Consider the following 26,096-nt stretch of genomic DNA (forward strand, 5'->3'; position numbering starts at 1 on the left):
ATGAGGTTTTAGCCTAGGGTGTCAAAAATCCTTGCACCAGCCCTGCATACATATGTGCACCTCGGGAGCAACTTGTGGGTCTGTGCAGGGCAGCAGAAGTTATGGGTAATTTTTTTTAATACATGTTATTTTATTTTTATTTTTTTTGCTTTATTGCCATCACAAGAGGTTAACAAAACCCCATGTTATAGCATTGGGTAGGTGATAGTTACTCTTTATGGAGACCTTAGGGATCTAATAGTCTAATGTCTCCCCTGCCTTCCACTGCAACAAACTGAGCAGAGATCTGATCAGTTGCATGCTCCACTGGCTGTACCAGTCAGGGAAGGGCAGCTCTAAAACTGAAAGTGACAAAATCCTCATTGCTTCCAGTTTTATTCATTGCAGAGGAAATTTAAGAATGGATGTTCTTCAGTTTCCTCCTGTTCGCTATCCTAATGCAGCTGGATGTGGTCCCGGGCTCCTGTCCGCATAATGAAAGAGATCAGCAGCTATAAAGCCACCGGATCACTTTCACTTTTCATGCCGGGAGTCAGCTGAGTGAAACAAAACATTCTGATGGCTTCTACTGCAGTGATCAGAATGTACTTAACAACTGACTCTTTGGACATACTACATATGTCCAAAGAACTGAACTGATAAAAGAACTATAAACTAAAAGGAGACGACCTTCAAAAAATACAAGGCTGAGGGATCATCACCAACATTCCAATTTTACAAAGAATGCAACAAGCAATGTAAGGGTGCAATCAGGGCGGCTAAGATAGAACACGAAAAGCAACGCGGAGCAGAGTAAAACAAATCCGAAGAAGTTCTTTAAGTATATAAATAATAAGAAAGGGAGGTCAGATCTTATTGGCCCCATCAAGAATGATGAAGGGAATCTGGTTAATAAGGATGGAGAGATGGCGAAGGTATTGAATTTATTCTTCACAAGGGAATCGGGGGGCTTCAGTAACCAAAAGTGCAATGTTTAGCCTCATGACACGTCACAGGAAGCACCCTCGTGGCTAACAGAGGATAGAATTAGAAATAGACTTAAAAATATTAACCTTAATAAGTCACCGGGACCAGATGACTTGCACCCGAGGGTCCGTAAGGAACTCAGTCAAGTAATTGCCAGACCATTGTTCCTAGTTTTTACGAACAGTCTACTGACTGGAATGGTAACAGCAGATAGGAGAAAAGCCAACATAGCTCCAATATTTAAAAAGGGCCAAGATACATTCCTCTGAATTACAGACCAGTCAGCCTAACATCAATAGCATGCAAGCTCCTGGAGGGGATGATAAGGGACTATATACAAGATTTTAGTAATGAAAACTGTATCATTAGCAGTAACCAGCATGGATTCATGAAGAATTGTTCTTGCCAAACCAAGCTATTAACCTTCTATGAGGAGGTGAGCTGCCATCTAGATAAAGGAAGGCCTGTAGAGGTGGTGTATCTGGATTTTGCAAAGGCATTTGATACAGTTCCGCATAAACGTTTACAAACTAGGGTCTGTCGGCATGGACCATAGGGTGAGTACATGGATTGAAAACTGGCTACAGGGGAGGGTTCAGAGGGTAGTGATAAATGGGGAGTACTCGGAATGGTCCGGTGTGGAAAGTGGGTCCCCCAGGGTTCTGGGACCAATCCTATTTAATTTATTCATAAACGACCTGGAGGATGGGATAAATAGCTCAATCTCAGTATTTGCAGACGATACTAAGCTAAGCAGGGCAATAATTTCTCTGCAGGATGTGGAAATCTTACAAGAAGATCTGAACAAGTTAATTTGGTGGGCAACTACATGGCAAATGAGGTTTAATGTAGAAAAATGTCAAATAATGCATTGTGCAATAAAAAGGGGATTAACTTCAGGGATAAAACGATAATTCTCCTACTCTACAAGACTCTGGTCCGGCCACACCTGGAGTATGCCATCCAGTTCTGGGCACCAGTTTACAGGAAGGATGTGCTGGAACTGGAGAGAGTCCAGAGAAGGGCAACAAAGTTAATAAAGGGACTGGAGGACCTTAGTTATGAGGAAAGGTTGCGAGCACTGAACTTATTCTCTCTGGAGAAGAGACACTTGAGAGGGGATATGATTTCAATGTACAAATACCGTACTGGTGACCCCACAATAGGGATAAAACACACGTCCCTGTTCTGTGAGCTGAGGAAAGACAGATCGTGAGTTCCTAATAGCTAGGAACCACTATCTGTAATTTTCTCTAGGTCAGTCCCATCCCCCTACAGTTAGAACACACATTAGGGAACACAATTCCACGACCGCGCAATTGTCAGTTAAAGGGACGCAATGTCGAATCGCAAAAAATGGCCCGGTCATTGAGCAGCCAATTCTTCCGGGGCTGAAGTGGTTAATGGGCAACACAGTAGTTACCTAGTCAATTTTATTTTTAAATCAGCTGTCTAAAAATTAGCTTAGGCATTATTTGTGCCAGCACACTGTAACCCAACATAAATATATTTTCAAAGCACAGAATGGCATAATAGGGCACAATTCATTTGTGCCCATGCATGTGGGTTTCCGCGGCCACCCCTCCCCCTTTTGCTTATCTTTCTCGCTGGAATAAAAAAAATAATGTATGACATTTAAACACCTGGTGTATTTCTGTGTCGCTGCCCCTTTAAGTTTCTTTTTAGGTACCTGTGGAAAGGTGTGCTCTGACTGGTCCAGGTAGAGCAGGTGACCGGCTGGAAGGTTCTGGAACCATTTGGACCCTATATAAGGCAGCAGCCGCTGTTCCTGGCTGTTGGCTGGGCACTGGGCTTTGCTTTTTGCTTTATATAACCAGTGGGATAGTCTGATTGTTTTGCTCTTTATATCTGATGTGCTGTTCCCCACACCTGCTTGGAATACTTAATATAGGTTTGTGCATGATATACTTACTCTGCCTCCTGAAATGCCTCCTCTCAGCTGTAGTTCAGAAGGCAAGCTTTGTGAATTTTGTGACAAAGCAGCTTATTAAAGGTGCATAGTAAATACATGTCACAAAATGTATATGATTTTGCATTTTGACCATAGATAACCTTTAAATTCAGAAATCCAATAAATAATTGTTCCATGGTTTATGGGGATTATGGGCCAGATTCAGGTAGAATCGCGGCGGCGTAACGTATCGTACCGCAAGTGCCTGATTCACCAAGCACTTGCGTGAAAAATTACGCCGGCGGCCTCCGGCGTAAGCCCGCGTAATTTAAATGGGCGTGTTCCATTTAAATTAGGCGCGCTCCCGCGCCAGACCTACTGCGCATGCTCCGTTTCGAAATTCCCGCCGTGCTTTGCGCGCAGTGACGTCATTTTTTCGAATGGCGACGCGCGTAGCGTAATTTCGTATTCCTGGACAGCTTACGCAAACGACGTGAATTTTTAAATTTCGACGCGGGAACGACGGCCATACTTTTTACAGCAATACGTTTGCTGTATATAGTTAAGGCACCAAAAACGACAGCTAACTTTACGACGGGAAACTAGACTAGCGGCGGCGTAGCGAACGTGAAAATCCGTCGTGGATCGCCCGTAACTCCTAATTTGCATACCCGACGCTGGTTTACGACGCAAACTCCCCCCAGCGGCGGCCGCGGTACTGCATCCTAAGATCCGACAGTGTAAAACAATTACACCTGTCGGATCTTAGGGATATATATGCGTAACTGATTCTATGAATCAGTCGCATAGATACTCTGAGAGATACGACGGAGTATCTGAGATACTCTGTGTCGTATCTCCGCTGTGAATCTGGCCCTATGTCACTGCAAACAATACCCCTGTGAGCTTTCATCCTCATTTTAAGTAGCTGTTCTTTGATTCCAGAGCCAGGTATTACCTCTGTTTCAAATATTTTATTGAATTTTATAATTATCAACAAAATTCCATTAACAGAGCATGTACAATAATATAATAGAAATAGATATTCCATTAACAGAACATGTACAATAGCATAGTAGAAAAAGGCAGAATCATTCAGGAAAGTAACTCTTATAAATGTAAATGAAAATAGATAACCTAGTGGATTGTAGGATACGTTTTTTGTAACATAAAATGTCATAATCATAGCTTCATGGCAGCTATTTGATGACAAGTAATTGAGAAATTAAGTTGATTGAAATAATATAATATAATTATGTCATCTATGAAGAGAATAGAATGAACCTATAAAGAAATATAAAGTTAATGTGTTGTAGAATAGCTGGGGGAATAAATTAGGCTAAACCAGGGCCAAGTTCCTTCTCTTGACTTGGCTTTATCTGGTGCGAAGGTCAAAAATCCCAACTATTCAAAGCATCTTCTATTACAGTCAGGGCCGGCGCAACCACCAGGCGGACCAAGCGGCCGCTTGGGGCGGGCAGGTCCGCAGCCTGGGATGGGGCGTTAAGATGACCTTTTTTTTTTATTTACTGTCCGGAGTTGCCGCCGCCCTCCGGCGCCCGGTGTCCCGCTCCAGGGCTCGAGTGGCGGGAACGGCGTCTGTAGAGGAGAAGGGAGGGAGAAAAAGTTTCACTGGCACCGCACTGCCCCGCCCCCTCCCCCGGCGAGCTGTTGCAGAAGAACAATAACATCATTAGCATGTGACAAACCGAGTCTCTGCTGCCTGACTAGTAACTCGACCCAGCAGGAGATCGTGGCCAGCACTAGCTAAACTTCTCTTCCTTCCCTGCTGAAGGGAGCATGCTGGCTGCTTGTAATTTTTTTTTGTGATGGACGCTGATGAGCTGACCAGCCAATCTGCAGGCACATGATAGGGCTAGGTGCATGCAGATTGGCTGGTCAGCTTATCAGCGTCCATCACAAAAAAAAATTACAAGCAGCCAGCATGCTCCCTTCACCAGGAGAGAAGAGAAGAGAAGTTTAGCTAGTGCTGGCCATGGTCGGGTTTGTCACATGCTAATGATGTTAGGAAGCAGCATGGATGGAGGGTAAGTCACAGAAATTGTGTGTGTTACTGTGCCCCCCCCCCCTGCAGACTTTAATTAAACTCCTGTTTAAAGGGAAACCTGGCTGAGGTTGACAGGCTGGCATTGTGAAGATGGATGAGGATGACTCTGGGTGGATATGAGAGTTACATTGTGGAGATCCTCTTCACAATGTAACTCTCATCCCCACAGAGTCATCCTCATCCATCTTCACAATGCAACACAATCATCTTCATCCCCACCCAGCACCATCCATCCCTCTCTAACGCATCCCCTGCACCATCTATCCCTTTCCACAACACATCCCCACCCAGCACCATCCATCCCTCTCTAACGCATCCCCTGCACCATCCATCCCTTTCCACAACACATCCCCACCCAGCACCATCCATCCCTCTCTAACGCATCCCCTGCACCATCCATCCCTCTCTAACGCATCCCCTGCACCATCCATCCCTTTCCACAACACATCCCCACCCAGCACCATCCATCCCTCTCTAACGCATCCCCTGCACCATCCATCCCTTTCCACAACACATCCCCACCCACACCCAGCACCATCCATCCCTCTCCATAACGCATCACCACCCACGCCAAGCACCATCCATCCCACTCCACAATGCATCCCCACCCACCCCTCTCCACAACGCATCCCCACCCACGCCTAGCACCATCCACCCTCTCCACAACACATGGCTGTGGAGGAGGCGGGTACAGAGAGAGGTGGCTGTGGAGGAGTCGGATACCACCCACCCCTCTCCACAACGCATCACAACAACGCATCACCACCCACGCCAAGCACCATCCATCCCACTCCACAATGCATCCCCACCCACCCCTCTCCACAACGCATCCCCACCCACCCCTCTCCACAACGCATCCCCACCCACGCCTAGCACCATCCACCCTCTCCACAACACATGGCTGTGGAGGAGGCGGGTACAGAGAGAGGTGGCTGTGGAGGAGGGGGGTACAGAGAGGTGGCTGTGGAGGAGGGGGGGTACAGAGAGGTGGCTGTGGAGGAGGGGGGGTACAGAGAGGTGGCTGTAGAGGAGGGGGGTACAGAGAGGTGGCTGTAGAGGAGGGGAGTACAGAGGCGTGGCTGTAGAGGAGGGGGGTACAGAGAGGTGGCTGTAGAGGAGGGGGGTACAGAGAGGTGGCTGTAGAGGAGGGGGGTACAGAGAGGTGGCTGTAGAGGAGGGGGTACAGAGAGGTGGCAGTAGAGGAGGGGGCACAGAGAAGTAGCTTTATAGCCCTCTCTGTACCCCCCCTCCTCCACAACCACCTCTCTGTACCCCCCTCCTCCACAACCACCTCTCTGTACCCCCCTCCTTAAAATGACTAAGATTGTATTTTTTTTTTCTTTTTTAATAATTATGAGGTGGCACTGGTGGGCAGTAATGAGGTGGCACTGATGGACACTAATGGGCTGAACTGGTAGGCAGTGATGAGGTTGCACTGACAGGCTGAACTGGTGGACACTAATGAGGTGGCACTGTTGGACACTGATAGGCTGCACTTTACCTCTCCACCCTAAACAATAACCTCCTCCCCAACCTAGATTTTCTGAGATAATGGAAAAAAAAAATAAAAATATCGGCCATCGGCCGCCCCAATTTTGAAATATCGGCATCGGTATCGGCCAGAGAAAAACCCATATCGGTCTACCTCTAGTCTGCACTGTAGGGGTGTCTGCATTGTAGGGGTGTCTGTACTGTGGGGGTCTGCACTGTAGGGGTGTCTGTACTGTGGGAGTCTGCACTATAGGGGGGTCTGTACTGTAGGGGTGTCTGTACTGTGGGGGTCTGCACTATAGGGGTGGGGGTCTGCACTGTAGGGGTGTCTGTACTGTGGGAGTCTGCACTATAGGGGGGTCTGTACTGTAGGGGTGTCTGTACTGTGGGGGTCTGCACTATAGGGGTGGGGGTCTGCACTGTAGGGGTGTCTGTACTGTGTTGGGTTGGGGTCTGCACTGTAAGGGTTTCTGTACTGTGGGGGGCTGCACTATAGGGGTGTCTGTACTGTGGGGTATGGGGGTTTGCACTGTAGGGGTGTCTGTACTGTGGGGGTCTGCACTATAGGGGTGGGGGTCTGCACTGTAGGGGTGTCTGTATGTCGGGTGGGGGTCTGCACTGTAAGGGTGTCTGTACTGTGGGGGTCTGCACTATAGGGGTGTCTGTACTGTGGGGGTCTGCACTGTTGGGGGGTCTGAACTGTTGGGGGTGTCTGTGTAATGGGGTCCAGAGGTGCAGGGTGCTATGTAATGTAAAGGGGTCCAGTGGTGTATGGTGCTGTGTAATGTAAAGGGGTCCAGTATGTTTTACATTTAGTAGTATGGTGTATATTATACTAAGAATTTCTGGTGTGGCGTGGTTACAAAAGCACAAATTAGTGTGTTTTTTTATATAAAAAAATTATTGAAAGAAACATTTTTGCAAGGGAGGTGGGTGGCCGTTGGGGGGGGGCGCCAAAATGGAGCTTCGCTTGTGTAGGCAGAAATCCTTGCACCGGCCCTGATTACAGTTGTCATATCAGATAATTAAAAAGAATAAACCTAGTAGGGGGGATAGGGCACAGAGGGGAGAGAGAAAGAAATGTCCAGGGGGACAAATGGTTAGAGAATCAGGTGAAGGTAATCATAATAGCGGGGTGTATTTTATAATCTCTCAGGGAGAAATTGGTGAACAGTGCAAACCAGGGGGATGAATAGTGTTTGGTTCAAGGTCTACATAATGATTCAAAATTAGAAACCTTATCTAGTAGTATAGCTTTAGTTTTAGCATGTATCATTATTATCTCAAGGGGGGGAAAAAGCTGAACTCATTTAGCTTCATAAGAAGGCACATCACTGCCCTAACAACTAGCATAAAGCCCTAAAGAATGGCTGCTACTTTTTACAGTGTTATCAACTGTGACAGATAACTTTTAGGAATACTTTTTGGAACCTGGCTTGATGTTTTAAAGGAAACACAATTTAAATAGGTGTACTATACTTTGTAAATCACACTTTGGCCATTTTGTCAATTTACTAAAGCATGAGGTCAGCTGAAGTTAACCTGTGTTCATCTAAACTTCCAATTCAATGAAGAAAAAGCTCTAAATCTTCTTCTATCAAATTGATAGGATTGCACTTAATAGGATATTTGAATTATGCACTTTGCTTCAGCTCTCATCAAGTCCCAATTTAGTATATCTGGCCCCATGAGTATGATATCGGTCATGGCTAAATGATCGAAATTTCTAGACAGGTCAGCCTATATATCTAAACAGGCAAACAAGGGAGCAGTGGATATAAATAACTTTAGGTATGGTTTGATTAGGTTAACTAGTAACAATTAATGTCCTTCTGCATTTTTCAGTTGAAATGGTATTCAATCTGCAAGTTCTAGACTAGCAACAAAACTAGAAACTAGACTACAAAGAAAAACTTCTCTCTCAGTACACACAATCTCACAGAGTTCTGATGTTCTTAGACACTCCAGTTCCTTTCTTTTATTTATACAAATAATTATTTATTTTTCCTTATTTATTAATTTGCTTTAAGCACTCTGACGTGACCATGGCAATTAGTATCTTACAGTATTCAGAATGAAACTTGCCAGCACACGGCAAGATTAAATCATTAATAACTACAGTGAGCTAAAGATAAAATACTGTGGCAGAGGTACGCAGTTCAGGGAGTTTTGATTTTTTAACAGAATTTGAAAAAGAAATATATACCTGGATATTTATAAACAGTTGTAGAAATCTGGTGTTGCATATGCCCCAAACTTTTCAACTTTATCGGATTAATAAAAACAACTTGTGCGGAAAAAAAAAACTTTTCTTTCTTCTGTAGTTTATTACAGAAGTATGTCATGTAATTTAAGGTTTGATGAGGTTTTGTAAGTAAAATTCTGTTTCCTCTGCACTCGCTAATAGTCAAGAGAATCTGTAGTTGCACCTTCACATTAAAAATGCATTTCATTTTTTTTCTAAATTATTCACCCCGCCTTTTATCCAGATCATGTCTTTGAAAGGAGGATGAGGATAATAAATGGAATAATTCATGATTTCCCATTAAATATGAAAGTTTCTTTTACAGAGTTTAGAAAGTGAAGTTGTACATAATGTGCAGGACTTCATTAGAACTTTTTTAACCTTTTTTATGAAGAATTATTAAATCTCAGTGGCAGCAATAAGTATGTGATGAAATGCGAAACCCAGTGATTTTCACAGTGGATACACTTATGCCATAGTGTATAGTATAGGAAGACACCGAAAGGTAGAAAAACACAAACCTCAGGAATGGTAGAACAACAAAACACTAAACAAGATAGATTTTTTTTTATGTTTTGCAACATATTTTTGAGCATTGATAAAAAATTCATTGAGATATGACTAAATCTTGGAAAGCGATGAGGGGTTTATACAGAGTAGCAGATTTACGATACCTTCACAAGAAAATGATATGTGGAAATCAAGCCCACTACCACGCTTTAGGTTTGCGATACTTTCAGTTTGCTTAGCTTTTATTACAGTATTGAATAGAGTTTTTATAATAATGTGTATGAAATACATCATATATTATTCTGCCTCTTAGGGCACAGAGTGATCCCATTAGGGGTGTCGGGGGGTGGAGTTTACCCTAGGCATCTATCCTCCTTATAGATCTAAACAAACAATCTATTATATTTTTTTAAATTTCATGGGTCTGGATTGGATTATACGGATTATAGTATCTCTGGAGGTTGGGGAGGACAATTGGGTTGGATTTTGTTTTCTTCAATATATTTATTCTTTTTTGTTATTCACAATTTCTTTTACGTTTTAATGGTACTTTGTTTCAATGTGGAATGGAAGGGCAGGAAATGAACTAAATGTACCTTGTTGTTTTTGACTGTATGCCACAATGTAATAATTTTAATTGATGTTCATTACATTGTACTGATTTATTTTTTCTGAAAATAAACTTAAACTTGAATGACAAAAAAATAAATACATCATATATCATCTAATTATTAGAAATCACTTCTATGTGTGCTTTAAAGAAAATCAAGAAAACAAAATGTCGGTGAAAGAGTAAAAAAGATGTGGATTAGAGGTAAAAGATCGCTAAATGACAGTAAGCAAAATCCTTTACTAATGATTACCGTAAAAAAAAAAAAAGATATGTAAGCCCAGTATATGAAATAGCAATGACTTACCACATATGATCATTCTATAACATGACGGTCTATTTAAAAAGATTAAACTATCACGTCTTATGTTATTATATAACATGACATTAGAGTGTATTTATAAAATTCACACTACCCTTTATCATTACTATATAACAGGACAATGGGGTCTATTTATGTATAAAGGTCACACTACCCCATATCATTAATTTATAACTTGACAATGAGCTGTTCTCATAAAGACCACAATAACCTACACCATTATTACATAAAAGGATGAATCGTTGTCTAATTATAAAGATCACACTACACCATATGATTATTATGAAACATGACAATGCGGTCTATTCATCAAGATCACACTACTACATATCATTATTATATAAAATGGCAAAGGGGTCTGTTTATAAAGATTGGTATTTCACAGCAATTCACTCGATTTCACCATGAAATCTATCCTGATGTTTCTTCAAAATGATTAAAATCAAACAAATTCACAAAATAAAGGTGAAAAATTGTTGATATGTGATGAACTGCAGTGAAAAAAAAAATTATTCTGCCTTAACCTCCCTGGCGGTATGATTCTTTAAGATTTTTGGTGCTGAAAGCGGTACAATTATTTTGCAAGGAAATTTGGCGTTTTATATTGTAGGCCTGTAATTCATAGAAATAACTCACTTAAATCTGTCCAAACAAGAGTCTAGTAGACATCCCGGGTATGATAAAGTTTGAAACACAAAATCATAAATTATAATATAATAAATAACTATAAATAATTATAACAAATAATAATGTAATTGTATTAAAAACTATTAAATAATGTAATCAAATCATAAACAAAGATATTTGCTCATTAGCAGAATTGTCGCTGTCATTACTTTCAGTGTTTGATGATGAATTTCCCCACAAATCGCTATCGCTCAATTCTGCAAGTGCTTCTAATTTATTATCACTGTTTTCTAGCTGAACCACTTTTGACATAAAGGGACACTTTTTGGTTGCTATGGACAATCTCCAGTTTCCAGAAAGAACAGTTTTTATAATATAAAACTGCATGCAGGGCACTGGACAGACCACTAGGGACAAAGGGGATGTGTAATTATTTCATACAGTACTTTAATCTGTAAGATTACAGTCTACTGTATCTATACTGTGTATTTACTTTTTTTAATTTGGCGCCGATCTCCGCCCCGTGCGTCGCGCCGCTCGGGAACGGAGCTCGGCGGCACCTGGCAATCACCAGTGTGTGAATCGAGCGAGATGACAGCTCGCACACACAGCGGGGAAACATCGCAGGATCCAGGGACAAGGTAAGTAACTTCCCCTGTATCCTGCAATGCGATCTCGAGTCTGGCTCGGGGTTACCGCTTGTAAAATTCCCCCCCGAGCCTGACTTGGGAATACCGCTAGGTAGGTTAAGGAGAGTTTTTGAGTTTCCCATCACTGTAAAATGAGACAGTGTGGGGTCACGGCGTCTAGATTCTGAACCTTTTATAAAACCATGAAGAAACAATTATATAAATGAATGAAATCTTCTAGCTACAACATTAAAGATCACTGAATGGTTTTCCAAATATAGTGAAGTTAAAAAGTTGCCCAGAGCAGCTTTAGAAATAGGCAAAACAAATGGAGTCAATATTTCTCAGGAAATATAGGTTTTGACTCTTTTTTGTAAATCTGAACCAGGCTGACACTGTTCACTGGCACTTACAAGACCAGTCTTGTATTTTAATATAAATACAGTGGAACCTTGGATTACGAGCATAATCCGTTCCAGGAGAATGCTTGTAATCCAAAGCACTCGCATATCAAAGTGAGTTTCCCCATAGAAGTCAATGGAAACATATTTTTTTCCGCATTGACTTCTATTGCATGCAATACCGCACGTGGCCAGAGGTGGGAGGGGGTGCCAGAAATACTCGGAGGCCGTTCGGATGCAGCCGGAAACCCTCGGAAAGACCCCCCGAACCTCAGGTCAAATGCGGTACTGGTACTGCACACCGCAGAGGCTTGAATCCTGCTCGATTTGCGAGACAACACTCGCAAACCGAGTCAGGATTTTGAAGGGGAAAAAAGCTTGTATTGCGAAACGCTTGTTAACCGTGTTACTTGCAATCCGAGGTTTCACTGTATAATAAACTTTACACATATAATTAAAGTCATATAGTTGCAAACAGTAAACAATAAACCACATAATAATAGCCAGTTTTAGGTATTCAAAAAAGATGTTAAATTTAAACAAACTTACATAGCTGTTTCCTCTTTAGACAGCTCTTTAATATTCTTGGGGTACTGATGATCGTTGACACTCCTGTCCCTGATCAGGGGAACCCTGTATTGAAATCAAAACAAGAGAAACAAACGATTAAATGAGAAACGCAACCTACAGAATGTGCTGCAATTTTAACTAACTGGTAAAATGCATTTCATATTTTAGTAAATAACTTTAATAAACTTGATGAAAATCTTTAAAAGCTCTATATAAATGGGAAATTCAAATGGAGGGAAGCAGTTTTCCTTTTTCTGTAAAAGAGGACATTTCTGACAAACTAAAATTACTTTATATTTTTACCAATTTTATTTGTTTAATATTACTGATTTTTTTTACCGGCATTGAAAAAAATGTGTTACCCAAAAATACCTATCACCTGCTTTACTTAAAGTGTAACTCCACTTTTGTAGAGAAAATAACTAGGGTTGTCCCGATACCGATACTAGTATCGGTATCGGGACCGATTCCGAGTTTTTTCGGCGGTACTCAGACGCCGATACCCCGCCCCGATACATAAATAGAATACTTGCCGCCGACCGCCGCCGAACGCCGCCCGCCGCCGAACGCCGCCCGCCGCCACGAAACGCCATAATCCGCCGCCATTCGCCGCATCCCCGCTGCCGCCGACTGTGTAATACGGGCGGGAACATTACAACTTTGAATAGCTGTAATGATTCGCACCACGCATAGACACTCCCCCTCGCTCGGGTGAACTGTCCAATCCCGAGCGAGGGGGAGTGTCTATACGCAGCGCGGCGCCAATCATAACAGAGATTCAAAGTTGTAATGTTCCCGCCCGTATTACAGAGTCAGCGGCAGCGGGGATGCAGGTAAGCGTGACATGGCTGGATGGGAGGAGACGCTGGATGGGGGGAGACGCTGGATGGGGGGAGACGCTGGATGGGGGGAGACGCTGGCTGGATGGGGGGACGCTGGCTGGATGGGGGGTGACGCTGGCTGCATGGGGGGACGCTGGCTGGATGGGGGGTGACGCTGGCTGGATGGGGGGTGACGCTGGCTGTATGGGGGGTGACGCTGGCTGTATGGGGGGTGACGCTGGCTGCATGGGGGGTGACGCTGGCTTCATGGGGGGTGACGCTGGCTGCATGGGGGGTGACGCTGGCTGCATGGGGGTGACAATGGCTGGGGGAATACATTGCTGGATGGGGGGTGACAATGGCTGGATGGGGGGTGACAATGGCTGCATGGGGGGTGACAATGGCTGGGGGAATACATTGCTGGATGGGGGGTGACAATGGCTGGATGGGGGGATACATTGCTGCATGGGGGGAGACAATGGCTGGTTGGGGGGAGACGCTGGCTGGATGGGGGGTGACGCTGGCTGGATGGGGGGTGACGCTGGCTGGATGGAGGGTGACGCTGGCTGGATGGGGGGTGACGCTGGCTGGATGGGGGGTGACAATGGCTGCATGGGGGGTGACAATGGCTGCATGGGGGGTGACAATGGCTGCATGGGGGGAGACAATGGCTGGATGGGGGGATACATGGCTGCATCTGTGGGGGGACATCGCTGCATTTGGGGACACATTTTAAAAAAAGTATCGGTATTCGGTATCGGCGACTACTTGAAAAAAAGTATCGGTACTCGTACTCAGTCCTAAAAAAGTGGTATCGGGACAACCCTAAAAATAACATTTCCCTCTGGGTGATCTATGTACATTACAAGGATTTTAACAAACTTTGTTTCAGATTTGTTTTTGTAACTTTTGTTATTCTGAAGAAATCCCTGTGTGTTTGTCTGTATCCATGTGGGAAAGGGAGTCTAATGGGAGTGGTTTTATAATTGTCAATCAGCTGTGCACCTGCAGAGCACTAATGAGGAAAGCTGCTGGACCTGCATTCCCTTTAGATGTGTTCCTATTGGGTGTATCTCACCAAAAATATTTTTTTTGTTGCAGAGGATATATATCATATCATACTGTAAATTTAACTATCAAAGAAAGGGATCATTGAGGGTTAATCCAAGATGATAGGAAAATCTGTTTATTTTAATTTACCATCAGGATGAATGCATGCTTAATATAAAAGCAGTTTAGCAGGCTAAAATAAATTGGGAGCGTAGATTCCCTCTCTGTCCTCTATATGTTGTAAAACTTTGTTTTATAGAAAAAGATATCCTGGACAAGGAAATGAATGCGTTAAGAACAAAGAAACATTTTTATTTTGTTTTACAATGTGGAAATGGTGTAGGAAGCCACTGGATTAAAGAATATATTTCATATATAATTCCGTTAAATTTGGTGAAGAATAAACCTTTGTTTTACTACGATAACTTTGTAAGGTTACATTTAGCCCACAATAAAAGGTAATGCTCAGTTTTATAAATACAGTATATTAATATTAAATGCCTACCAAGGCACTAGGAATGTTAGCAACTGTCTCATCCAGTTAGCACTTTTATCAAATGTGGTACTATTTTAACTACCGTATATTAAAAACGTTTTAAAATTTGCAGACATACATTCAGAACAAATATTTATACAAATCTACAAATACAAAACAGAACAGTTCCAGGATACTTTTTCATAGTCTGCTTGTGTCTTTCAGTACCTGCTGCTGAAGGCAGATGTGACATGAATGTCATTCTGTTATGTTATTTTTCTTCTTTTTTTTTGTTACCTTGTAATCAACTATAAAGTGGATGTAAACCCTCACAGATACCCAGCGAAGTGAACTGCCTCGGATGATACACAGGGATAAAACAAATCTCCCTACATATGTTTGTCATGTATATCTGCTGTCTTCAACTTTATGTATCCTTTAGTACACATCATGTTAGAGATTTTCTCTTCCTGATTTACCTGTGGGTGTGTAGTCTTGCCATACACTGTGAGACAACTGATTGGAGAAAAGGCACACGCCCCCTCCACATAGGCAGAGACTTGCAGAGCTCGGCTGTAAATAGACCAGCTCTCTGCTAATCTATTTTTATCACCCACCTTGCCACAAAATTCAGGCTGGTTTTATCACAGTTGACGGAGAACTTGCTGATAACAGAGGAATGGAGCAGGAGAAAGCCACGGGAGGGGAGGGGCAAATAATGTGTTTAAGAATAATTACAGTTGGCCTTTACTACCACTTTAACTGCTTGCCGACCAGCAGTTATTCCTTTTTTTTCATTCAAATTTAAGTTTATTTTCAATAAAATAAATACATACATTTGTATTAAATTAGCAAGAAATAAGTCAATAGCACGCAGAAATATAATAATTTAAATACATTTCAATTCATAATAATCATTCCTGTCTTATTAACTGCCACTTATATCTATCCATCCTATATGCTCTACACCATGTGGTGAAAGTAAGGCAGTTCACATAAGCTAAATTAACTACTAGCCGACCGCGCACCGTCATTATACGGCGGCAGGTCGGCTCTCCTGGGCGAGAGCCCGTAGCTATACGTCCTATCGTATAGCCGCCACTAGGGGGCACTCCCGTGCGTGTGCCCGGCGGGCGCGATCGCCGCCGGGCACACGCGATCGCTCGGTACAGAGCGGGGAACGGGAGCTGTGTGTGTAAACACACAGCTCTCGTTCCTGTCAGCAGGGGAAATGCTTTTCTTCGGTTCATACAATGTATGAACCGAGGATCAGTGTTTCCCCTAGTGAGGCCACCCCCCCCCCCACAGTAAGAACACACCCAGGCATACTTAACCCCTTCCCCGCCCCCTAGTGTTAACCCCTTCACTGCCAGTGGCATTTTTATAGTAATCTAATGCATTTTTATAGCACTGATCGCTATAAAAATGCCAATGGTCCCAAAAATGTGTCAAAAATGTCCGAAGTGTCCGCCATAATGTCGCAATACCGAAAAAAAAAACGCTGATCGCCGCCATTACTAGTAAAAAAAATATTAATAAAAATGCCATAAAAATACCCCCTATGTTGTAAACGCTATAACTTTTGCGCAAACCAATCAATAAACGCTTATTGCGATTTTTTTTACGAAAAATATGTAGAAGAATACGTATCGGCCTAAACTGAGGAAAAAAAATGTTTTTTTATATATTTTTGGGGGATATTTATTACAGCAAAAAGTAAAAAATATTCATTTTTTTCAAAATTGTCGCTCTATTTTTGTTTATAGCGCAAAAAAAAAAAAAACGCAGAGGTGATCAAATACCACCAAAAGAAAGCTCTATTTGTGGGAAAAAAAGGACGCCAATTTTGTTTGGGAGCCACGTCGCACGACCGCGCAATTGTCTGTTAAAGCGACGCAGTCCCGAATCGCAAAAAGTACTCTGGTCTTTAGGCAGCAATATGGTCCGGGGGGTAAGTGGTTAAAAGACTATTTCAAAGTAATACTTTAAACTTGAAAGAGAAACAGAATATTTTCATATATCAAGGAATTCCTAGGTCTAGCGTTATCACACAATAAGTTATATAAGGGATAAAACTAATTGAGTGTACCAGATTAAATTACTTAGAATAATTAAAGGATAAGATATCCGGAGTGCATCAACCTCTCCGACACCCCTAACGGGAACTTTCTGTGTCCAAGAGGTTGAGCAAAACCTCCAATCCTCCCTCCCTCCAATAATTATTACTGGAACTCTCCGATAACCGAAAACAAATTTTCGCAATCCCCATCAAATCTAATTATTTCAAAGGTTTGGTAGAATCCTTCAATTACTTAAACATAAACTTATCTTTTCAAAATAAAACAAACTGAGGACCAAAAATCTTAAGGATTCTATCCCCAGAGATAAAATAATGAGATAAAACCTAAGAAGAATCAGAAGAAAAAAAGAAAGAGTGACAAAAGACAAGAGAGGAAGTGAAAAAAGAAAGCCAGAAGAAAATCAGGAGAGATAGAAAATTAGCCTGCCTGCCATCTACCAGCATCGTCCAAAAGACACTGATGTCATCAAAACCTTCACGGAGTATAAGTTATCCCCATTTATTCCAACCAAGGTTCCCAGATTTCATAGAAAAGAGTAGACTTATCCAACATGGAGCAGACCCTTTTCTCTTGTTCCATAATCCATGTGACCTTTCTTTTCATATATAGGATGGAAACATTAGTCTTTTTCCATGCAGCTGCGAGTGTAATCCTGGCACCCGTCATAATATATAAGATGAGTTTTCTGGTAACCTTAGAAGTTAGAGGTAACATTCCGTTAAGTAAAGCAATAGTAGGAGATTGATGCAGGTTACAGCCTGTGACTCGTCTGATTATATTGAACACCTTATTCCAGTAACCAGCAGTTATTCCTACGGCAGAATGGCATGTCTTCGCAAATTGCTGTACCGGTACAGTGGTCCCTTTAATGGCTATAGCGGGCACCCGCGATCGCTCCAAAGAGAGCCACAACGGTGAGCTGTCAATGTAAACAAACAAATCTCCGTTCTGACAAGGGAGTAGAGAGTGATCGTCTGTTCCTAGTGATCAGGAACTGCGATCTCTCTGTACTGCCAGTCAGTCCACTCCCCCCACAGTCAGAAACAACTCCTTAGGGAACACTTAACCCCTTGATCACCCCCTAGCCCTGCCATGTCATTTACAGTAGCTATTTTGTGGCAGTAGCAGATCAGTGGCTATTTTGTGTCAAAGGTGTCCTATCTGTCTGCCGCAATGTCGTAGTCTAAAAATCGCTGATCACCGCCATCACTAGTAAAAGAAAAAAATAATAATAAAAATGCCATAAATATATCACCTATTTTGTAGGCGCTATAACTTTTGCGCAAACCAATCAATACACGCTTATTGTGTAAAAAGGTACTACAGCGCTATTACTAAAACCATATAAAATACTAAAGATAAGCTGCAGACACGTGAGGTGCACAAAACCAAAGTGAATAAATAAGAAAATATTGTGTTGCGCTGATAATCAAGTAAAAAATTGCATACATATATATATACACCATATACATAAATAAGAACCCCCTACACCTCAAATCAGGGAGGTATATGTGCAAAAGATAAACAAAAAACACTCAAAAACTATAATGTGAAAAAATTCAAATAGAACCAGCAAAAATAGTTCATGGAAAAAACACAGTTCAGTACATAGGCTAATAGGAGACAGGTGTGAGATCCACAGTCCTTTGGTGTGCAGCTGTCATTATAGCAAAAAAAAATAAAAAAAAAAATAAAACCTTTTCCTTCTGGACTCCCCGATTAACACAGGATATCAGCCGCTCATAAGGAGAAAAGAAAGATATATGGTGCAAATAACCTAATAAAATGGGAAATGAACCCTGCAATACAATGATTGCACTCACGGAACCTCGATGGTAAAAAGGCTCAACTGCAATCAGTCATTGAACGCCGCTCAGTGCTACGATCTCCTCAGAAGGACGGATTCGACCGTCGATCGCGTCACTCGGCTTCTCCCCCACGCGTATCGTCAATAGCCACTTGACTTATTCATGGGTTGCCATGTGACCATGTCAGCAGTCTATTTATACAAGCTGACAATGGAGGCAAGAGCAGAGGGGTGGATCCTTCACATCATTGCCGGCTGACTGGTGCGCTTTAGCCACAACATTTTAATGTGATCTTTACAAGCAAATAAAATACATATATACAAGACCATTTGGAACAAATTAAATGTTAAAATACATTATAAAATTCATTTATGCAACCTTCATTATGAACAACTAATAGCCTATACACGTCACTGCCTCCAGTGGTGAGAAGAATAAATACACCTAATATTACTCAACCACTTACAAAAATAAATAAAAGAAGGCATAGATAATCACCCCCCCTAGTGGGTGATAGTAATATTACAAGAATTACTATAGACATGACATACAATGGAAGGGGATAAAAATCCCGCATACTGGTGAATCTTCACCAAAAAAACCACATGATCAGCTGATCAATAGGTTATAATAATAAACCCAGTCCATAAGATTATTAAAAAATATTAATAACAATATATAATGATAAAAATATATTGATAAAAAAAATATATATATATATATATATATATATATATATTGATAAAAAATATATATATATGGATAAAAAATATAAAAATGTATATAAAATGCCCCTAATTAGAAATCTGCGATGAAGCAATTGAGGTCAAACTCGATGTTAAGGCCATTAGGTGCCAGGGTAGCCATCTCGTGAATCCACCGAGATTCACATTTACTCAGCTCCCTGACTTTGTGACTCCCCCTCCAGTGGGGTATATACTTGTCTATGGCCCAAAATTTTAAACCTCTTGGATCATTATTATGGCATTGTTTGAAATGTCGTGAGACATTATGTTCATCACAACCTTGTTTTGTACGTGCTCCCTAATCCTTTTCCACATGGGTCTCTTAGTGCGTCCCACATACTGCAAAGAGCACGGGCACTGGAGCACATACACCACCCCCTCAGTCCTGCACGTTATTAGCTCTTTTATTTTATAGTCTTTTTTGGTCACATTAGATGAAAAACTGGAACATTTTTGGCCATTTTGATTTGTCTTCCTACATGCAAAACAGCGTTTGCAAGGGAAAAAACCTTTTCCTTGCCAAAAACCTCCTTTTTATTTGGGGGGTCTGGGACACTTTTTGCAACTAGATCCCTTAAAGTGGGAGCTCTTCGATACACAACTTTAGGTGCGACAGGCAATACATCCTGGAGCTGCCTATCAGCTTTTAAAATCGGCCAATGTTTAGGCACCTAATGGCCCCTAATGGCCTTAACATCGAGTTTGACTTCAATTGCTTCATCGCAGATTTCTAATTAGGGGCATTTTATATACATTTTTATATTTTTTATCCATATATATATATTTTTTATTAATATATATATATATATATATATATATATATATATATATATATATATATATTTATCAATATATTTTTATCATTATATATTGTTATTAATATTTTTTAATAATCTTATGGACTGGGTTTATTATTATAACCTATTGATCAGCTGATCATGTGGTTTTTTTGGTGAAGATTCACCAGTATGCGGGATTTTTATCCCCTTCCATTGTATGTCATGTCTATAGTAATTCTTGTAATATTACTATCACCCACTAGGGGGGGTGATTATCTATGCCTTCTTTTATTTATTTTTGTAAGTGGTTGAGTAATATTAGGTGTATTTATTCTTCTCACCACTGGAGGCAGTGACGTGTATAGGCTATTAGTTGTTCATAATGAAGGTTGCATAAATGAATTTTATAATGTATTTTAACATTTAATTTGTTCCAAATGGTCTCGTATATATGTATTTTATTTGCTTGTAAAGATCACATTAAAATGTTGTGGCTAAAGCGCACCAGTCAGCCGGCAATGATGTGAAGGATCCACCCCTCTGCTCTTGCCTCCATTGTCAGCTTGTATAAATAGACTGCTGACATGGTCACATGGCAACCCATGAATAAGTCAAGTGGCTATTGACGATACGCGTGGGGGAGAAGCCGAGTGACGCGATCGACGGTCGAATCCGTCCTTCTGAGGAGATCGTAGCACTGAGCGGCGTTCAATGACTGATTGCAGTTGAGCCTTTTTACCATCGAGGTTCCGTGAGTGCAATCATTGTATTGCAGGGTTCATTTCCCATTTTATTAGGTTATTTGCACCATATATCTTTCTTTTCTCCTTATGAGCGGCTGATATCCTGTGTTAATCGGGGAGTCCAGAAGGAAAAGGTTTTATTTTTTTTTTATTTATTTTTTTGCTATAATGACAGCTGCACACCAAAGGACTGTGGATCTCACACCTGTCTCCTATTAGCCTATGTACTGAACTGTGTTTTTTCCATGAACTATTTTTGCTGGTTCTATTTGAATTTTTTCACATTATAGTTTTTGAGTGGTTTTTGTTTATCTTTTGCACATATACCTCCCTGATTTGAGGTGTAGGGGGTTCTTATTTATGTATATGGTGTATATATATATGTATGCAATTTTTTACTTGATTATCAGCGCAACACAATAATACACGCTTATTACGATTTTTTTAACAAAAATATGTAGAAGAATACATATTGGCCTAAATTAATGAAGACAATTTTTTGGGGGATATTTAATATAGCAAAAAGTTTAAAATATTGTTTTATTTTCTAAATTGTTGTTTATTTTTGTTTATAGCGCAAAAAATAAAAACCACAGAGGTGACCAAATACCACCAAAAGAAAGCTCTATTTGTGAGAAAAAAAGGACATCAAGTTTGTTTGGGTCGAACAAGTGAGCAATTGTCAAAGTGACAAAGCCGTATCGCAAAAAAATGGTCTGGTTATTAAGGGGGTAAATCCTTCCGGGGCTGAAGTGGTTAACTGATGTTGTGCGAATATGTATCAGGCGATGGGGGTTAGAAAAGATGGTTTATCGGTTAGACTTACAGGAGATTGAAAATACAGGTTCTGGGATTGGTCAATTCAACAGCAGGAATGAGGATTAAATGCCTTTGAGGATGGGACTTAATTATGGCTCAGACAGAAATCGAGGATGACATACAGCAGGGGTCTTGGATCCAAGGGGATTTTGCAGGAATGAATTGAAAGGTGCCTGCACTTTAACACTTTTATTACGTTACAAATATTTTAAGTCCGGTCAGCTAGACTATATAGTGAGACTCCAGCCAGAACTAAAATGTTTAGCCCCCCCCTTTTACTTTAGGCACTCGGGGGTGGATTTACTAAAACTGGAAAGTGCAGAATTATTATTATTATTTTTTATTTATTTTTATTAAACACATATTTTTTCCCCACAACAGATAAACATTAGCTAGGTTTGCCAACGTGACATTCACCCACATTTAGCGGCCGTGCAGGGCCAAAAGATATCTAACCTGACTAACATAGTCATCTAACTAAACATAACCCCCCTATCCTCCCTCCCCCATGTCACAGCTCAGTAGCACAGGCATGTTATACCTTGTTCATAAGCGGTATAAGTCCAGGTGTTCATTCTACCTCACAATCACCAGAAGTGTGATGTCTACCTACTAGATATCAATTATCTTGTTGTTATCTGTACATTATAGTCTATACCACATCTCCCCCATTCGTTACTTGCCGTGAGGATCTCTCCCCGCACTTTCTTGATCAGACGTAACATCCAGGACATACAATCCTAACCAACCATGCTCTTGGATTCATACCATGTCTTCCACACTTTATCAATTTTTTTTCCCACAACCCCTGGCTCTATAAGGCCTATATAGCCCCCTGCTATCCCGCCTGAAAAACTCCTTCACTGCAGACTCAATGTGAAAGCCTGAGGGCTTTCACACTGAGGCGATGCGCTGGCGGGAGACAAAAAAATCTCCTGTCAGCAGCATCTTTGGAGCGGTGAGAGGAGCGGCATGTATACCGCTCCTTCACCACTCCTTTCCATTGAAAACAATGGGAAACCGCGGCAATACCGCCCGCAATGTGCCTCTATAGAGGCGCATTGCGGGCGGTATTAACCCTTTATCGGCCGCTAGCAGGGGTTAATACCGCACCGCTAGCGGCTGATTCCCGCCGCAATCCCGGCGGTATAGCGCCACTATTTTTAGCGGCGATATACCGCCACCGCGGCTCCCGCTGTAATGTGAAAGGGGCCTAAGTGGTTTTATAATAAGGTAGCATGGAGTTCACCAGCCCCTTCCAAAATTTTAGATCAGGGGCATTCCCATCCTGGAAAGTGCAGAATTTGATGCAGCTGTGTATGGTAGCCAATCAGCTTCTAACTTCAGCTTGTTCAATTAAGCTTTGGCTAAAAAAAAAAAAATGGAAGCTGATTGGTTTCTATGCAGAGCTGCACCAGATTTTGCACTCTCCGGTTTTAGTAAATCATCCCCTCTGAGTATTTGACCTTTCCAATGCATTCATGTACGACGGCGTATCTCCAGATACGCCGTCGTATCTCTGAGTGTGTGGCGTCGTATCTATGCGCGAGATTCATAGAATCAGTTACGCATAGATTTGACTAAGATCCGACCGGCGTAAGTCTCTTACGCCGTCGTATCTTATTTGCAATTGTAGGCTGGCCGCTAGGTGGCGCTTCCGTATATTTACGCGTCAAATATGCAAATTAGGTAGATACGCCGATTCAGAAACATACGTTTGCCCGGCGCATTTTTTTACGTTGTTTTCGTTAGGCTTTTTCCGGCGTATAGTTACCCCTGCTATATGAGGCGTATCCTATGTTAAGTATGGACGTCGTTCCCGCGTCAAATTTTTAACAATTTTACGTCGTTTGCGTAAGTCTTTCGTGAATGGGGCTGTGCGTAATTTACGTTCACGTCGAAAGAATTGGCTTTTTGCGGGTTAATTTCGAGCATGCGCACTGGGATTCTTTCACGAACGGCGCATGCGCCGTTTGTAAAAAACGTCAAATACGTGGGGTCACACTACATTTGAATAAAACACGCCCACATCATCCACATTTGAATTAGGCAGGCTTACGCCGGACCACGTACGTTACGCCGCCGTAACATAGGGCGCAAGTTCTTTCTGAATACGGAACTGGCGCCCTAATTTACGGCGGCGTAACGTATCTGAGATACGTTACGCACCGCAGAAAGATACTCCATTGTATCTGAATGTACCCCTCTGTCTTTGCATTACTTGGCCAAACTATTTTTAGTTTGTGTCAGTCCTGGCAGTGAGCAGCCCAGGTCTATTACTCGATTATTAACTGCAATATACTTTAATCCCAAGAACTCTCAAAAGCTTTCACCACTACTAAGGCCCCTTTCACACTGAGGAATTTTTTCAGGCGGTTTAGCGCTAAAAATAGCGCCTAAATACTTCCTGAAATACTCCTGCACTGCATTCTCAATGTGAAAGCCTGAGGGCTTTCACACTGAGGCGATGCGCTGTCAGGAGAAAAAAAAATCTCCTGCAAGCAGCATCTTTGGAGCGGTGAGAGGAGTGGTGTGTTTACTGCTCCTTCACCGCTCCTTTCCATTCAAAGTAGAGGGGCATTGCCAGCGGTATTAACCCTTTTTTGGCCGTTAGCGGCGGTTAATACCGCTAGTGGCTGGATTCCACGGCAATTCCGACGGTATAGTGCCGCTATTTTACCGCTATTTATACCGCCACCGCACTTCCTGCCCCAGTGTGAAAGGGGCCTAAAGTTTAAAAGTGTGAATTTTCAAAGAACTTAGCTTTACAACCAACCTTTAACTATTGTATCTTAGTACTGGGAATATCATAGCTCTGACTATATGACTTTTTGTTGACAATGTAAAATCACTTATCATTGCTGTCATGTCAAAACTTGTCACAGATTTCCTTCTAAGAAGCATCATTTAATTCCATTGCTGTAGTCACCATCTACAGAGAACGTGGGACAAAGCAAGCAGTTTGTCACTGCCTCCACTTCTTATTAAAAAGTGTTATAAAAAAAAGTATTATTTAGCTTATTTTTTGTGACCATACCTTAAAGTGGATCACCACATGTGTTCAGAACCGGAGAGCCTCGGAAACGGACGAAAAGGCCCGAGAACACTTCGGCTGACCTCGGCAAACCTCGGAAAGACTTTGTTCCCGAGATTTTCACGAGGTCAGCCGAGCTGTCCTCGGGCCTTATCATTAATTTCCGAACGGCGCCAATCAGCTGCAATCGGCGACGTTCGGCTCTGCTCAGCTCAGCTCCGGCGCCCCCCACTTCAGGCCAAATGTGGTACTGCAAGCCCTATTATCTTGAATTCTGCTCGTTTTGCGAGACAACACTAGCAAACAGAGTCAAAATTATTTTAAAAAAGTTGCTCGTCTTTTAAAAAGCTTGTTAACTGAGTTACTCGTAAATGGAGATTCCACTGTATTTTCCACACTTAAAGATGACTGTCCTCACTGTGATCCATGGTATATCTAATTCCTTGGAAATTCTTTTGTACCCTTCTCCTGACTGATACCTTTTAACAATGAGATCCCTCTGATGCTTTGGAAGATCTCTGTAGGCTAAGGCTTTTTCTGTAGGATGTGACTTAGGCTGGCCACACATGTTCAATTTTATTGTACAATTTTTTTCTAAACTACTAAACCACTCCCACTAGATCTATAACATAAAGCATAACCATTCCGTAGTCCAAGATAGGAACTAAGATGGCTAAATCGATTTTTAGAGGTTGACTTGATAAAAGCAAAAAGGTTGTTCACTTTTCAAAGGAATTTTCCCCAAAGCTTAGTGAATGGGGTGAAATTTCACTTTGCACACAATACCCAATCACATGCATGGGAAATAAATAAACTGCATTTATGCTTTAACATGATTGGATGATAGAAGTCAGCAGAGTTTCACCTCGTTCACACTCATTCCCTTGCATGGTGCAACTTTCCACGAAAGTGAACAGCCTAATCGTCTTTAGTAATGTAAATCAACCGCCATGAGATAACATAGAAAGTGTGGAGAGAAAAGCAGACAGCTACGAATTTCTAAAAAGATTAACAGGGTTTTTTTTTTTGCACTCCGACCGTGTGTACGCGGAATTAGTATATAAATATTCTGCTTACACTGCTTTTAGTAGAAGTTAGATTTATTAGCGATTAGTGTCGAAGTATCATACACAATGCTTTTGTTTCCACTGGGTCAAAAGATGGAAAAAGGTGGTTTTCTTCAATCCTAATACCTCTTAACCATAAGCTTTGATGCAAAATTGATACCTGCTATGAACATTTATTCATGTAACATTTTATATGCCTGAACGTTCTGCATTGAAGCTCCTGAACCCAAAAAAATCTGAACAATTTTGCCCAAAATCAACAAATCAGGGATAAAAGGCATTGAGGTTTTCAGTGGCGTATGAAAGAAAGCATCCCTTTGTA

At 41.6% G+C, this 26,096-nt stretch overlaps 1 protein-coding gene across 3 annotated transcripts in view; it reads right to left on the bottom strand.

Moving 5' to 3' along the window:
• TTC29 (tetratricopeptide repeat domain 29) overlaps positions 1 to 26,096 on the bottom strand; it is a 374,706-nt gene that overhangs the window by 309,076 nt on the left and 39,534 nt on the right. For all 3 annotated transcript variants that reach the window (XM_040331767.1, XM_040331774.1, XM_040331760.1), the window contains exon 3: positions 12,331 to 12,414. In XM_040331767.1, the coding sequence (XP_040187701.1) occupies positions 12,331 to 12,414 (84 nt within the window). The remainder of the gene's footprint in view (positions 1 to 12,330; positions 12,415 to 26,096) is intronic.

The sequence above is a fragment of the Rana temporaria genome, chromosome 1 (genome assembly GCF_905171775.1).
Source record: "Rana temporaria chromosome 1, aRanTem1.1, whole genome shotgun sequence".
Lineage (NCBI taxonomy): Eukaryota > Metazoa > Chordata > Amphibia > Anura > Ranidae > Rana > Rana temporaria.